Source organism: Parasteatoda tepidariorum, chromosome 6, assembly GCF_043381705.1.
Source record: "Parasteatoda tepidariorum isolate YZ-2023 chromosome 6, CAS_Ptep_4.0, whole genome shotgun sequence".
Lineage (NCBI taxonomy): Eukaryota > Metazoa > Arthropoda > Arachnida > Araneae > Theridiidae > Parasteatoda > Parasteatoda tepidariorum.
This window is the reverse complement of record NC_092209.1, coordinates 49,793,909-49,811,161: the sequence shown is the minus strand read 5'-3', so window position 1 is coordinate 49,811,161 and position 17,253 is coordinate 49,793,909. Positions and strand designations below refer to the sequence as shown.

The 17,253-nt window shown below is 28.6% G+C and overlaps 1 protein-coding gene across 1 annotated transcript in view; it reads left to right on the top strand.

Annotated features, from left to right (window-relative positions):
- LOC107443282 (uncharacterized) overlaps positions 1-17,253 on the top strand; it is a 55,656-nt gene that overhangs the window by 4,018 nt on the left and 34,385 nt on the right. The window contains exons 4-9 of the mRNA XM_016057098.3: positions 2,352-2,591; positions 7,448-7,631; positions 10,438-10,568; positions 11,895-12,044; positions 13,622-13,754; positions 14,183-14,338. Of these exons, the coding sequence (XP_015912584.2) occupies positions 2,352-2,591; positions 7,448-7,631; positions 10,438-10,568; positions 11,895-12,044; positions 13,622-13,754; positions 14,183-14,338 (994 nt within the window). The remainder of the gene's footprint in view (positions 1-2,351; positions 2,592-7,447; positions 7,632-10,437; positions 10,569-11,894; positions 12,045-13,621; positions 13,755-14,182; positions 14,339-17,253) is intronic.

The window sequence follows — 17,253 nt, the reverse complement described above, 5'->3', positions numbered from 1 at the left end:
TATATATATATATATATATATATATATATATATATATTTTTACCAAAGGTTAAACTTTTCTAATTTATTTATTGAGCTACGAATATTTTTTAGATATTTTATACTTTTCAAAATCTACAAAAATTATAACTTGTTTGACACGATAACATATTTTTTTTTCGATATATTATAGTTTGTTTTTTCAATTGAAATGTTCCGTTTTCGACATCTTAGCATCACGTGTTAATTGCACTGAAATAACATCATGCGTGTATCGAGAATTGACAACGAATTTATCAAATGTTAATTCCATCATTTCATTAAATTACCTTATCTTAATTATTTAAGAATAATCCTTGTCGAGAATTATGCTCCTTGTAAGTAAAGTCGGCGTTTCTAGGCAATATTTTCTAGAGAAAGATGTGATAGACAGCATCGCCACTCTTTTTATTCACACGTCAGTTAAGATGTATCTGAAGCTCATTGTAGTTCCTTTGATCATAGTAGTTGATTTCGTTTGTTATTCACCATTTTTCAACTCGGTAATAATTTGATTCGTTTTTACAAAATGGTGTTAAATTCACTGTATTTTGGGCTCTGCACTGATATCTGAATAAGGAATTTGATCAGCTCAGTGCTGTCTGATGATGCACAGAACGCAGGATGATGAATAGTACTCGTATGCAGACAATACAGACTGGAGACAGTAAAGGATGGTTATCTACAATATCTACAGCTACTTAAAAGCGTTAGTATCATCTGAACTGAACACTATTTTAGCTGCTAGAATTGCTTTTCACCACAAAATAATAATGCTAAAATATTTATAAGGCAACTTTAACAACTTCTGTAAGCATACTTCAGTAACATATGAGTATCAGTTTTAAAGTAGTAACCAGAGTATCAACGGTTTGTTTCTTATTCCAATTTCTTACTGAAACGTACTGGCGCCGAGATCAAGCGAGATTTGTGGATGCCATGGTAACAAAAATGGTAAAAGTGGAGTGAATGAGAAATTTAAATAAATATTCTACTTACAAAGATTATAATATAACCGAAATATACAGTTCCGTAAAGATCATCAAAAATATATATTTTTAGAATTTTGACGATAACTGAGACATAAACTTATACACGTTGAAAAAACTCGTTATCGAAATCTGAAGCATCAAAACCAGTTTAATTGCCGCAGTAGGCGGAGAAAATTTTAGAGGTGAATATTAGAGAGTGAATATTAGAGCTTCCGTACGTGAGATTTGAAGTAATTGCACATTCGCACTTTAAAAGCATTTTTCTGGTGAAATACGCATGCGCCCGTGATAAAATATCTAACTAGCGTGAATAAAAATTAGAGATTCTGCAGAAACATATAACTTAAAAACGTAAACGTAGTGGGATATCATCGTAACGTCATCCACAAAATCAAAACAATAATTTACAATGGACGGGAGTGTTAAGGAAGTTAAACGTCTTCCAACTAAATTGTATAATTACAGTAAGTATATTCAAATAACTTAAAAAAGTTTAGTTTCCTATAGATCATTTTATTTAAACAACCATAACTTTAAATTAAAACCAATAAAACATTTTTTTATTAAATCAACCAATCGTTGTAAAATCACACGATTCATATTAACATTTTGTGATAATGAATCTACCATCTTCATTTTTATTGCGTTTTTCTTGATCAATATGCAACATACTCATGTAATTATTTCGCTTAAGCAGCAAACAGTATTAACAACTAAGAACAATGTGCTTGTAGTTTTGTAAAACTACACCAATAAAATTTTAATATAAGTGGAATAAAGAACATGCGGATGCGTAATTGCTACAAATCTTGCATACGGTAGCGAACAAAACCTGACAAATTTGCAGAATCTTCTTATTCAAAGCATTTTTGAGCTTTGACGCAATTCGTCAGATTTAGATGCTTTGGGCAACCGCTTTTCAGAATTTTGATTGGTCAAGTTTCAATTTTTTTGTAGAATGTTAGTTTGGGACAGCTTACACGTTTGTTCTCTTCATTCTGGGCAATGATTTTGAAATTATGTTTTGAGAGAGGTCTTCGTGAAACACCCAGCATGTAAAGAAGTATTATTCACAATGGTTTTGAAATCACGAGACTTAGTTAGGAATCCTTTGCAGGCTTTCCGTTTCGATAAGTTGAAAAAAGATAATAGTAAATATATTACACAATAGCTTCATAGACAATAGCTTACACACACACGCACACACACCACACACACATATATATATATATATATATATATATATANATATATATATAATAAATGCAACTTTAAAAATGTTTGGTTATTAGGAAAAAACAATGCAAAGAAACCTAAATATAATATTTTAATTATTCTCAGGTTATAGGAAACCAAGTCTTGTGGGATGCAGAAACTCAGGGCCATATCATGAGCGCCAGCTTCTTAGGATTTGTGTTAACAAACATACCTGGTGGGCGATTGTCTGAAACTGTTGGAGCAAAGGAAATCCTCTTATTTAGCTTAGGATGTGCTTCAATAAGCAATATACTGTCACCACTGGCATCGACTTGGGGTGCTTACGTTCTTCTGGGAATGCAACTTGTCAAAGGCTTAGCACACGTAAATTCTAATCAAACTTTTTAGTTTAAATCTCTACACAGTCAAATTTATTCTGTCTCTGTATTCCATGATGTTTACACTTGAAGAGCTTTGTAGCAGAGCATGATAAGTGATATATTAAGAAATCCATATTCCAAGTTTTACAACATGTTATGCTCGGCTGTGTTGAAAATTATTTTATTCGGACATAAGACGGTTATAGATGGTAAATTTAGGTTCCGTTATTGCCTTTTTATACGTTTATTCACTCTTTAAACTAGTGGATCATTATATCCTCTTTGAATTTTTCAGAAACTGATTTTGTCACTAAGCTTTTCAAATGTATTACTTACATATAAAACATTCCCGATAAGACCAGTTTATCAGCTCTGGAGGTTAAGTGTTCAAAGTTTAAAGATCATAATGCGGTCAACATTTTGCAGCAAACATCTTCATTTCTCAAACAAGCTGGTATCCATTAATCTAAAGCTAATTAAGCCCAATCGCAGTCTCGCTCAGTGACAGCTTAGTAACTTAACAACAAAACCATCCTGGTTCATTTTTGGGTTTAGTTAGTGTTATTTGGGGGTACTTCAGAACATAAAGATTCATATTAAATTCTCAATTTATGAAATTTATTTACTTTCATAGTTTGCACTAATATTGAGATATGCGCGTGGAAAAATATATAGTAATGAAGTGTAGTTATTTGTGTCGCTACGCTACCGTCTTTCAGAAAGCTGAGTGGAGAAAATGGTTTAATAAAAAGAAGGCCATGACGTTTCCTGATGCGGTAGTATGCATTAATAAAGAGGTGCGTCGTAGAATATAAGTCGTAGAATATAACTTTTCAGTCATGTCATCTAGATTAAGAGATGGAGAAAACTAAAGCTTGTCGTAACGAAAGACGATAAATGGAGCAGTGAGATGTGTGATGCTGCCATCTATATCTAAATCGCGTATCGCTTAGAGCAGGGTTTCTTAACCTGTGGTTCATGGACCCCTTAGGGGTCCATCGGTCATATTTTGGGGGTTCGTCAACTACTCCTAATTTTTAAAACGTTTTGATCAATAATATTTAAATAACATAGATTTTTTTTTTGTTGTTGCTAAAAAGTGAAAATTTATACGCATTTGAAACTAGGTGATCGAGATACCCCAAATTCAGTGCGGACTGCACACAGCCCTCTAATATCCCTGTCATATTTATATCATCCTCCACTAACCGGCTTTAAGTTTGCACCATCAGGGGCACCCCCCTGAGGACGTCTGCTGTGCTATTTTTATAATCCCCTATCAAGCTACGTACATTTGACACCTTGTCCAGGTTACTAGATCTAGAATTTTTTGCTAAGAAGAAATTTGCCAGTTTTTGAAATCTGGAACATTAACCAAACTTGGATTTGGTATTCCACGAAAACCTCTGGTTGAGGCATCTCTCACAGTTGCATATCGTATTGCAAAAAGCAAGAAACCGCATAGTATTGGAGAGACGTTAATTAAGCCATGTGCGCTGGAAATGGTTGAATTAGTTTGTGAACTGGAACAGAGAAAAAAACTTGAGGCTATTCCATTGTCAAATGATGTGATACATTCAAGAATAGTCAAAATTTCTTGCAATATCTTGAAACAGATCATCGTTGAATTGAAAGCATCGTCATTTTTCTTTAGTATACAACTGGATGAAACTACACGCATCTTGAATTGTAGTCAACTTCTTGTTTTTGTTCGTTATTTATCTCTTGATACTATCAAAGAGGAATTCTTATTTTGTGAGTCGCTTTTGCAAACTACAAAGGCAGTTGATGTCTTAATAATGTTAAATGTTTTCTTTACTAAACACGACTTCGACTGGAAAGAAAAACTTCATTCACTTTGTACAGATGGAGCACCTGCGATGCTTGGCAATAAATCTGGTTTTGCCCTGTTGGTTAAAAAAGAGTCTCCTAATGATCTTGTTACTCATTCATACCTTCCAACTTTCAATCCCTTCAAGGATGATTTTCCCCAGTGGTAGTAAATTTAAATTTGAAATGCAATTTTAGGCAGTAACATTCGCTGCATTTTGAACAAGCTTATGCGGATTACAACAATAGTATTGCATATTAATTTATATATGTATAATTTTCTTAAAAATAGTGGTAGATTAAAAATATTAAAAATTAGGTTTATAAATGCAAGGAATACATAGAAAGCATATATTTTACTACCATTTCAAATATAGATATAAAATTTTACACCAAATGCGTAAAAGTTCGCACGTATGCTAATTTTTTTTCCTTTTTTTTTACATAGACATGCACTGGCTACAAAAACTCTTTAAACCAGCTTAAGAGAAGTATTATCAATAGTTATCAAAACTGTGAATTTTATTAGAAGTACAGCTTCTAATCATCGTACAGCGTCTAATCATGGAAGTGCGCTGACTGTCATGAGAGCAGGTTTTGAAACAAATATTTATGAAGACAGAAGTATCACTTTTTCTAGAAGAAAAAAATAACCTACTCTTCGAATATTCAGGAATGAGATTTTTCCGCTTTTTAGCGGATTTCCGCTTTTTTCACTTTTATCTCTTAAATTTCAGCTTTTTTTATCAAAAATTCAGATTTTCTAAAAAATTTCATTTTTTTTTATAAGTATTCCGCTTTTTCAGAAAATTCACCGATTTTCAAAGAGAAACAGAAAATTCAAACTACATAGCTACCAATCCTTTCTCATTTTTACTTATTTTAGCTATTTTCTCCCCTTTTACTCGCAGCAGATAAGATTTTCCGAATTTTTTACCCGCCCTCCAGATAGATCCGATTTTTGTAGTTCAAACGACGCTGTTTCTGACAAGCCATTTAGAGGTCCCAAGCCTGGAGTCTGCCAATATCTCGATTCTTATTCACACGATTTTAATATCAAACATAGCTTTTCATATTTGCGTGTTGAGATTCTTATTCACGCGATTTGAATATTGTACGTCGTGCTTCGTATTTACGCCTTTTTAAAAACCTATGAAGCGATTCGTATTCCCGCAAGTTTAAAATTCAATGTCTTGATTTGCTCATGCTGTTTATAATATCAAACATTGATTTTCATTTATACGTGATTTTAAAATAAGGCATTGGGATTCGCATTCACGCATTCTAAAAATTATGCATCATAATTCTTATTTATGCAATCTAAAAATTACGCATCATGATTCGTATTTACGCGATCTAAAAATTATGAATCGGGATTTGTATTTACGCGTTTTAAAAATTCTATATCCCAGTTTGTATTTTCTCATTTTCAAAATCGTATATCTAGTTTCATATTCATGTGATTTCAAAATCCATAATTGTTATTCATATTCACACAATTTTAAGATCAACTCTCGCGATTCTTGTAAGAAGTAAATTTTTTTTAAAAATTAGTTACTATAAAAGTGACTGTTTTTCTAACGACGATTATTAGTATGTATATGTAAGTGTTACAACATCAGAGAAACTGGAAGGGAATATATTCAAAACTTACATTCTGTGCTAGCAAAGAAGAAAAAATAGGATTTGTCACAAAATGTTTGAAAATGGACTAACGACTAAATATAGCAAACATAAAAGATATAGGAAACAAAAGCAATAACTTAAAAAGGGATTCAATTTAATTTTTTTTTGTTGGAAAAAGAGTTAATAGTTAAAAGAGTTAACTCATCATCAAAATTTTATTTGTAATTGCTGTTATTTATGCTATAAAATGCAAAATTCTTATCAAATAAAAAACAATTATCTAAACAGTTGCTGATTGTCATGTAATTTTTCAAACTAAAATACCAATTTTTGTATGTTAAGGAGTTACTATATATTTCTACTTCACTGTTATTGATATGTTTCAAAGGGCTGTAGTTAGATTAGACTATAACATGAACATAATGATTTGGTTCATTGTTAAAGTTTTTTTTTCCCAATATAATTTAAAAAGTAATATTACTGATATATTTGCTATAAATCACATAACAGTATTTATTAAAAGAAATGAAATATTAATGTATATTCTCAGTAGTTTTAATTTGCTAAACCAGGTAGTTTTTCAAGTAGTAATTGTCTCTTATGTGAACTGAGGAAAAATATAATTTCCAGCTTTATTTTTTCAATTGGTAATTTTTTTTTTCACTAAATGTTAAGTATCAATGTAATCGTTTTTGTAATAATAGATTAGTACTCAATTGTATGTCTACACATTATTTATTAACTGAAACTGTCTGGAATTTATTATTAAAGGGTTGCGCTTGCGTAAAATTTACTATCGTGGAAATTCAGCTTTTTTGCGTTTTGGCTAATCTCATCCCTGATAATATTTCAACAAAAAAAAGTATTTTACATATAAATTGGCTTACCTGGCAGATATTTTTAACCGCATGAACAATATAAGTCTTTTAATTCAAGGGCCTGATATCACCATTATGGATGCCATTTCCCTTTATTCCCTTCTAATAATTGATGTTTTTTGCAATTATTTTTTTCACAGGGGGGTGGTCCGTGACTTCTTAAAAAATTTTAAAAGGGGTCCATTGTACCAAAAAGGTTAAGAAACACTGGCTTAGAGAGTTGTGTTTTTCTGTAGTTTAGGTTTACCAATTGCGGAAGAGAATCTAGCAATGTCGATGATAGACAAAACCATTAATTTACTTGTCAACACAGTGGTGAGTTATCTGTCGCGACTGAAGGTAATCACCCAACCTCGATAGACTTGTTTATTTTATGAAGCGCTGGGTCGTTTATCGTCACAACATATCTTATTTTTAAAAAAAACTCTGACTAATTGCATGAATGTTTAGAAACTAAGTAATAAATAATACTTTGCATGAAAAATATTATTAAAAAAATAATTTAAAAAATTTATTAATCTTTTAGGGCTTTATTCAACCAGCAGTTAGCTGCATAATGGCACAATGGTTTCCTATACCCGAGAAAGCCTTTCTCTCAAGTGTATCCATGTCAGGATATCCAGCTGGGGCAATTATTGGAGGTTTTCTATCTGGTGCCTTATGTGATAGTAATTATTTTGGTGGTTGGCCTTCAGTATTTTATCTCTTTGGTTAGTGTAAATTTAGACATATTTATTTTTTCGTAACGTTGATACTTTGAATTTTTACAGAGTATAATTCCTTAAATTATTAAATTACATTCTCATTTACTTTTTCAACTGAAAATTAATGATTTCGTAAAATTTGTAAAGTCAAATTATTTGAGTTTACCAATATTTATCGTACCAACATTGTCTAATTTGATTTTCTTTTTGGTGCACTAATAGGAATTTTAGAACGCTTTGAACCATAATAATGATTCTATGTAATCATAATAATTTCGATCCAATCAATTTAACTCATATTATCGTGCAAGTTATTCCTTTCTAAATTTTATTGTATGAAAATATAGTTCCATCAACTTAGATTAAACTTCAGTCAAAATATAGTTCCATTTAACACAACATTGAGGTACTGATATTCTGATTTTACGTAGCACCAGTTTTACTGAAATTTTGAGAACTATTAAAAGTATGAGTGAATTTTTAAGTTAAATAAGTTTAATTAGCCAAGCTGTTAAATTTAACAGATCTGCAGAAAAATTTGGAATTTAATTTCATTTCAGTTCACAGAACCGAAAAGAAACCTTATTTTATACCACAACACGTTAGTAATTTTTAAATTTCATTGTCGTATCTATTTTTTTGTCTTATTACATGTCTATTTATAAAAAATGCATTTTTCATTAAAATTTTCAATTAAAAATGAAAATGTAAAATTTTTGAATCGGAATTTTTAAAATTTCTCAAAATATATACGGCAAATTCAATAGAAAAATGCAACTAATGCAAGTGACATTGCGAATGTTACAACAAAACGTAATTTTCAGAAGCAAATAATATTAACCTCTATTTAAGCTTGTGTATTTTCAAGAACATCTCTAAATTTTGGAGAAAAAAAAAACAGAACATATGCCAGGCTGAAATTTTAAGGCATCAATGTTATTTTATCAATATTATCTAAACTAATATATACTATCGTTATTGTTCTATATCATCATGTGCAATTTTAGTTATAAAATTCTTAGTCGAACTTTATTAATTTGTCGGATATATTTGCAAAATTACAAAATCTCTGTTAAATAAGCTCAATGGAGAGAACAATATACATGCATCATGCGCTATAAAATTTTTAATCCGAGTATATTAAATTATCAGATATATTTGTTAAATTACAAAATTTCTGTTAAACAAGCTCAATGGAGAGAACAATATACATGCATCATGCGCTATAAAATTTTTAATCCGAGTATATTAAATTATCAGATATATTTGTTAAATTACAAAATCTCTGTTAAATAAGCTCAATGGAGAGAACAATATACATGCATCATGCGCTATAAAATTTTTAATCCGAGTATATTAAATTATCAGATATATTTGTTAAATTACAAAATTTCTGTTAAACAAGCTCAATGGGAAAAAATATATACATGCTTCATGTGCAATAATTTTTATGAAATTATTAGTCGACATTTATTAATTTGTCGGATAGATTTATTAAATTTTAAAATCTCTGTTAAATAAACTCAATTGAGAAAAAAATATGCATGCATCATGTGTAATATTAGTTATAAAATTTATAGTCGAACTATATTAATTTGTCAGGTATCTTGGTTAAATTACAAAATCTCTGTTAAATAAGCTCAATGGAGAAAAAAATATGCATGCATCATGTGCAATATTAGTTATAAAATTCATGGTCGAACTTTATTAATTTTCCGGATGGATTTTTTAAATTACAAATCTCTGTTAAATAAGCTCAGTAGAGAAAAAAATATACATGCATCCTGTGCAATATTAATTATAAAATTCATGGTCGAACTTTATTAATTTATCGGGTAGATTTGTTAAATTACAAATCTCTGTTCAATAAACTCAATGGAGAAAAAAAAATTACTTGCATCATGTGCAATATTAGTTACAAAATTCGTGATCGAACTTTATTAATTTATCAGGTAGATTTGTTAAATTACAAATCTCTGTTAAATAAGCTCAGTAGAGAAAAAAATATACATGCATCCTGTGCAATATTAATTATAAAATTCATGGTCGAACTTTATTAATTTATCGGATAGATTTGTTAAATTACAAATCTCTGTTCAATAAACTCAATGGAGAAAAAAAATTACTTGCATCATGTGCAATATTAGTTACAAAATTCGTGATCGAACTTTATTAATTTATCAGATAGATTTGTTAAATTACAAATCTCTGTTAAATAAGCTCCATAGAGAAAAAAATCAATCCTAGGAATAATCATAATTTAATAACAAATGAGTTTACAATTTTTTGCAAGTATATAGAATCCAGTATTATTTACTCGCTAAAGATTTGATCGTGCAAGTCCAACAATTTATGAATTTGTTAATTTATGTTCCAACACGCGCCCCGGTTTCTATGGAGTTCGAATCAGGTGGTTTTGCTGGAAAAACGAAATAGAATTGGGCGTGTGTTCACAAAACCTGTCAAATATTTCCAAGTGCAATTTATTTTTCTGTATTCATCTTGAAAAGTATGATAGCCAATAATAAGTTCTTCTTAGAGATGTTGACTGAAATACTACCCTTGTTCGCCCAGTATGTTAGAATAAACATGTTGGTCCGTGTTAGTGTTTGCCTCAATAAACGAACACAATTCAAAATAATACAAACAGCCCCAAACCACCACAAACCCACCTCCAGCTGTAGATATATCGCTCAATTCTCTAGGGATGATATTTTTTCTGACCGATGAGCTTTTTTTTTTAAATAGATTTTTCACATGTTTCTTAACTTTCTGTCATACAATATTTTAACTTACATATTTTTCCCTACAGGATTTTGTGGTATGATCTTGACGTTGTTTATTTATACTTATTTATCTAATTCACCAGAAGAGGATAAATCTATTCTGATCTCAGAATTGAAATACATAATCAGTTATAGAGAATCAACACCTACAGAAAAAGTAAGACATCATAAGCTGTATAAATCAAGATAAACAATAACACAGTTTCATTTTTTCAAAATATCTACTTTTCAGAGAATTTAAGGCAATAAATATCTGTCATCTACATTTAATTAATTTTTATTTAAGAAAAAATATCAGTATTAAGAAGACGTATTTAATTAAATTAAGAAGAGAATCGTCAGTTTTGTTAATTTAATATGTCATTGACATTCAAATTAAATAAGTCACATTTTTTACTTCAAGAAAATTGCAAAATATTTGCAATACATAATTTTTATAATGTTATTCAAACCTCCATATAAATTTTTCCAAATAAAATAACAATTTATAATTCATGGTAAATGCTTTTTATTAACTACATTAAATATAATATTTCAAAAATTGAATGAATAGTGTATTATCTATATTTTTTGACGTAAATCTAAAAGTTTTTTAATTTATCTAAAAGGGATATTTATAATGAAAGAAATTTTACTGAAGTGAGTAGACCGTTTACTGAATTAGATAAATTTTGTATAGTATATTTATTTTATTTTCTGAAATAGATTGCAATTTATTTATTAAATTCTATTACTTCTTAAGCAGAAGAAAATTTCTAAAACACTAATTCTTTTGCAAATAATTTTTTACATATTACTTAATTACGTTTTACACATTATTTAATTTAAGCAAAAAATATATTTAATTGTTACGTATCAAAAATTATGTAAAAATTGCAAAACAGTCACAAAATTTAAGAGTAAAAAAGAAAATTATTAATAATAATCATGAAGCAGGACTAGTAACAGAAATAATAATTTCTTATTGAATAAGTAAGATTTTATATTTATTTGTGAAACAGAATTGTAAACTAGGCACCAACAAACTCATCAAATAATTATAAGCAGGCACAACCACGGAATCCTCTTTTTTTGATAAATTATTGTAAGTATAAATAAATATAAGAACTCTATCTGACGTGACATTTTATGTACCCATAGTTTTACTCTACATACTGGAAACAACCGATTAAAACTGGATGCTTTTTAATGGCTAAGAAAACAAAATCAATTATAAAAGATATAGACTCGTATCCGTCGTCTGTTTCAGAATATTACTTCAATTTATACGTTTCGTTGGAGGTTTACAAAAATCTCTTAAACAATATTAAAATGTGCTTGGTGCTCTCTAATAAGTCTTATTAAAATCAAAATCAGCCATTTTTTATAACATTTGGTCAGATTAAAAATCTGTTGAGTTAATTACTTTTAATATAAAAGATATAATCAAATAAACTGTTTTTAAAGAAAACATGTATTGAAACTTAATATTTCACACTTAAAGGACTCAATTATCCCTTGGAAAAGGATATTCTCAAGTTCAACTACATGGGCCGTTTTTGTGGGTATGTTTGGGCAATATTGGCTGATGTTCTACTTTTTGTCTGTTCATCCTATTTATATTGGAGCTATAATGCAATACACAAATACCGAGGTATTGTATTCAGAATAATAAAAACATGTAAAAAACTGTTTTTCATTAAAACGTTAATACTGCAATTTTGTTTTATCAAAATTGCTTTCTATGTTATTTTTCTATTACGTATGTTTTTTTAGTTAAAAATCTTAGTAATTTACAAATTTGCTTTAAATTTTTATTTAAATTTAATTGCATTGAGTCTTTTGTGCTTGTTATAAGTTCTGAAAGTATTGGTTATTCTATACCTAATCATTTAATTTCATCTATTTCTTGCTAAACCTATTCTATAGATATTTGTTTGTCATTTTAATAAAGGTTAGACCAGTAGAAGTTAAATGTTACTTTAAATGTTAAAAGGAATAAAAACAAACGTGTTGAAATAGATAAAAATAATCACACGAAAAAATACTTACAACTGTAATTTCTAACTTAATTACTTCTATAAATCTTGTGAAGTAAATTTCGCTCTTTTTAAACATAAGTATTTTTACTATTCACTATTTTACTATTTACTATTCACATTTTTACTATGTTTGCATCAAAATTAATTATGAAATTAAGGTAGTTTCAGGAAAGACTCAAACACATTGAGTCTTTTTCACTTGTTACAAGTACTAAACGTATTTGGTATTCCATGCCTACTTTTTAATGTTAGTTATTTGCTTCTATACCCATTTTAATAGTTTTTTTAAGTTAATTCTAAAATAGGTATGACGAGCTAAAGCTTTAAATGTTAAAAGCAATAAAGACAAACTTGTTAAAATCAATAAAATTAATCACATTAAGAAACACTAACACCGGTAACTTTTCACCTAAATATTTACATAAATCTTATTTTTATTTTGCTTAAATTGCGAATTTTGCGAATTTGCTTAAGAAACAGGGTTTAAGGAATTTACCTACGCTTGATGCAAAGTAGTTTGGTAGTTAACTGTAAAATGCTCAAAAAAAAATTTTTTTTCTAATTCCTTGTGCGGAATTTTCTTTCATTCTGACGGTGGAATTTTCTTAATGAAAGCAACGTGATTCAGCCTTGTACTTTAAGCATCTTTTTGTTTTGGATAATGGGAAGATGAAAAATTTACTATAGATTTACTATATTTTTCAGATCAATTTCTTGTAGACCTTTTGTTGCCTAAACTAAAAGAATTTGCTTAAGAAAGAAGGTTTAAGGAATTTACATACACTTCAGGCAAAATATTTTTGTAGTTAAATGCAAAGTTTTCAACAAAAAAAAATTTTTTTCTTCTAATTCCTCGTGAAGAATGTTTTTTTCATTCTGACGGTGAAGTTTTTAAATAAACCCGACATCCTTAAACTCTAAACCTTTGGTATTTTTTTTATCTAAATAATCAGCTAAGGATTAAGAATTTCATAGGTATTTAAGGACGTCTAAATTAAGGAACATTTCGAAGAAGGAGTTAAATACAATTTAAGTTGTAACCTAGCACAGAAAACCTTTATACTAGGTGGAGGATGCATTGAACCATATTAAATAGGTACGTGCTTCACCTACTATTTTCGGGAGTTATTATATCACTTCTGAAAGTTAAAAAAATCTTGCAAATCTTACGAATATTTGATTTTCACAGAGTGGATACCTCAACTCATTGCCATATATAGGACAGGTCATAATAATTTGGGTATCAAGTTACGCATCAGATTGGTCTGTGAAAAGAAACTATGCAACTGTTTGCACCGTTCGTAAAATCTGCAACAGTCTAAGTAAGTCCATTCAAAACGATTTATTCACAGATATCTCATAATTTTTTTATTTAAGAAACTGCGTATGAAAAGAAACTAAATAAATTGTACTACCGTAACCGAATTTCGAAGTGGAATCAGGAACAATAGTATAAAACATGATTGTGTTTCGTCAAATTCCATAAATTTCAGTCTAATTGGTTCTTCGAATTTTTTTAGAGTTAATACTTATAAAAAATATGCTTCAAGCATTGAGTCAATTCAAAAATTTCCATTGTTTTGAACAATACAATCTAATAGTTCCTGATGTATAAGAAATTTAATTTTGAAGCCATAGAAAAAAAATGTTTACTACAATTATGTCATGAATTATATTTAACAGTCAATAAGTCTATTGTTTTATTATCAATTCCTAAGAAAATTATTGTTTATTAGTTAATTTATTTTAGGCTGCGTAGGATTTGCACTGTGCATGATTGGCTTGACTATTGCTCAATATAATTCAAAGTGGGATGTGATACTTATTATTATTGCTATAAGTGCTTCAGGATTTGGATATCCCGGTAGCTGTATTGTTCCCTTAGATATGAGCTACAATTTTGCAGGTGAGAAAATTTCTCAATTTATTGAATTTAATCAATTTATAGAAAAATTTCCCTAAATATATTAAAGAACATTTTTAATAATTTGCTTCTCGTTATTATTTATAACATGATTTGCTTCATTTCACGTTAGAATATAATATATTATAAATTACTCTTACTAATTTAAAAGGTTACAGGTTAACTGTATAACTTTGTTCCGTTTTACAACTATGATGCCCAAAATATCACAAAGTTATATATAAAAATTTCGAAATGAGTTTTTATACATCATTTTTAAAAACACAGTTTTCCGAGTTTGAGAAATGATGCATAAATACTTATTTCGAAGTAGTTATAAAGTAGCTGCAAATATAATTCATGTATTAAATTCACTCGGCAAATTCTGTTCATATGTAAACATGGTTCTCTGCGAAAGATCACTTTAATTTAAAATACTTTTCTATTTAATCAGTAACCTTACTTTCCCTTAAAAAATTAAAACTGAAATATTATTTTAAAAACTATATAAAAAAAAAGTACATTATTTTGAATAATAAAGTCCTAGGTTCCTATATCACTGTTATCCTGCGTCACCTGCGTTTATTTATAAGAAATATTAAGTGATTCGTTTGTCTTCGAAATGACGCATTTGGCGAAATTTCTCCTATCGTTTACAATTTATTAAATTGAAACTTACATTTTTCTTTTACTTTACAGATATTTATTTCTTAAATTGCCTTGAAATTGACAAAGAAATTGTTCTCTTTAATGAGAACCTGTGTATAGTGTCGTTAATAACTTTTAATATAGTAATCGGATCTTCACAACTTCACATACTAAAACTAAATTACTTAAAAGGATTAAATAGTTTAAAGAGTTCAAGGTGGTGACCTCAAATATGCTAATTCATTAGTGCAGACGATAGTTAAAGTTCTAAAATTAACTACAAAAATGCACTTTCTCTGAATAAATGATGTTTGATCTTTTGATAAATGATCTTTTTTATGGATTCGGATTCTTTACCCTCAAAATATGAGGGTTTCAACAATCTGAAAGATATGGTACTAGTTTTTAATTAGAAAAGGGATCCAAAGTTTGAATCCCTTTAAGTTAACTTTACTTTTTGCGTATTTACTTTTTTCGTAATACCTCATGAATTTTTCAAGAACAATTATTTCAAACAAATACAAAAAAAATAATATTTAATAAATATTTATAATTATTATTTTATTTAAAAATTCATCAAAAATTTTTTAAATTTTATGTTTTTTTACATCATTATAAAGAATGTAATTTAATAAGACATAGTATAAAATTTGAACGAAATCATTCTAATAGTTCCCAAAAAATAAAATTTTTATATGTTTTATCCACAAAAATTCAATTTTTCAAGAGCTATTTTACCAATTTCATTCAAAACCAAATTATATTTTGCCTCATAACAATGCATTGTTTAAAATGATGTAAAAATTTACATACCTTACATTTTAACTTTCTTTTAAATAAAATTAAAATAAAAAGGATTAATGAAGAAAATCTTTTGTAAACCTGAAAGCTCCTCAAGCTTTAATTTATCAAAAAACTAAATTTAACTTAATTTTCTTTAGATTACCATAAAAAGAGCAATTAAATATATTTATCATTAAATGTTGGAGAATACGGTGGTATATTTATAAATTAACAAATGAATTCCTCTTTCAGTGATTTACTTTTAAATTTTGAATGAGATTGTTATCTTGAACAGAACTGTCATGATTTTTGCTTCTTATTTTAACAAAAATATTTATAAAAAAAAACATAATAGAAATGGATAATAGGAATAATAATATAGTTTTAAATAGTTCTGGATAACTTCGAAAATATATTGAATGTCACTGTAGTTAAAACTATTTTTTTATTTACATTCAGATACAAACTTGCGTACAGTCAAAATAAAATATAATAATACAAGTCCATTAAATAAGAGCAACAAAAAAACATTTACTGGTAAATGTTTCTACACGTTTAATTAACTTTATGATAATTTCCTGACATTATTTATTAATAATGAATCCCTCTTCTAGTTTTTTTTTGTTCAATAGTAATGCTCCAATAACAAATAAATATGGTTTTAGACCTATAACTTTTCATGTCACATACAGAAATATTATTAACTTACGATATTATTACTAAATGCACTTGCGAGACGGTTATTTTTATAGTCACTCTTGTACTTTCTGAGACGGCGTGACTTGATTCAACAAACAAAGCATCCAAACATCTGCTTTTAAACAAGCAATATTATTACACTCACGTTGTTTTCTGAAAAAAAGTTTTAATGACATTTTTACTGAACAAAACATAAAAATATTCAAGACCCAAAACTTTACATTTTTTAAAGCTAGTATTTAAAAAAAAAGAAAATATTTTTCATTAAAGGTATAATAAAATTTTTTTGAAATGCCTAGAATCTTTAAGTGGTCTAACTAATACACTGGTGGACAAAATTAAGAGATGGAAATTTGGTATGTATATACCTTATTCCATGATAATAAAGTGATGAAAATTTGGTATGGATATACCTTATTCCATGATAATAAAGTATGCAAAACAAAAATGAAAGTGCCATTCACTGGCAAGACCTATTGCCAATAAATCCATTGCAGTCTGAACTTAAAGATAAAAGATGACAATAAAAGTGAGGCTTGCACAATGTGCGTTGCCTCTAGCATTTAGTATGGTTACCCCTGACAGACAAACAGCATGCACAACGAGTATGCATGCTGTTAATAAGGGAGTTAAGGAGGACTTGTGGAAGACCCTCCCATTCTTCCACCAGAGCAATTTTTAACTCCAGAAAGGTTCTGGGGGGAGGTTGGCGCATCGCAATAGCTCTCCCAAGAGCATCCCAAGCATGTTCAATAGGATTCAGGTCAGGGGATTTGGCTGGCCAATCC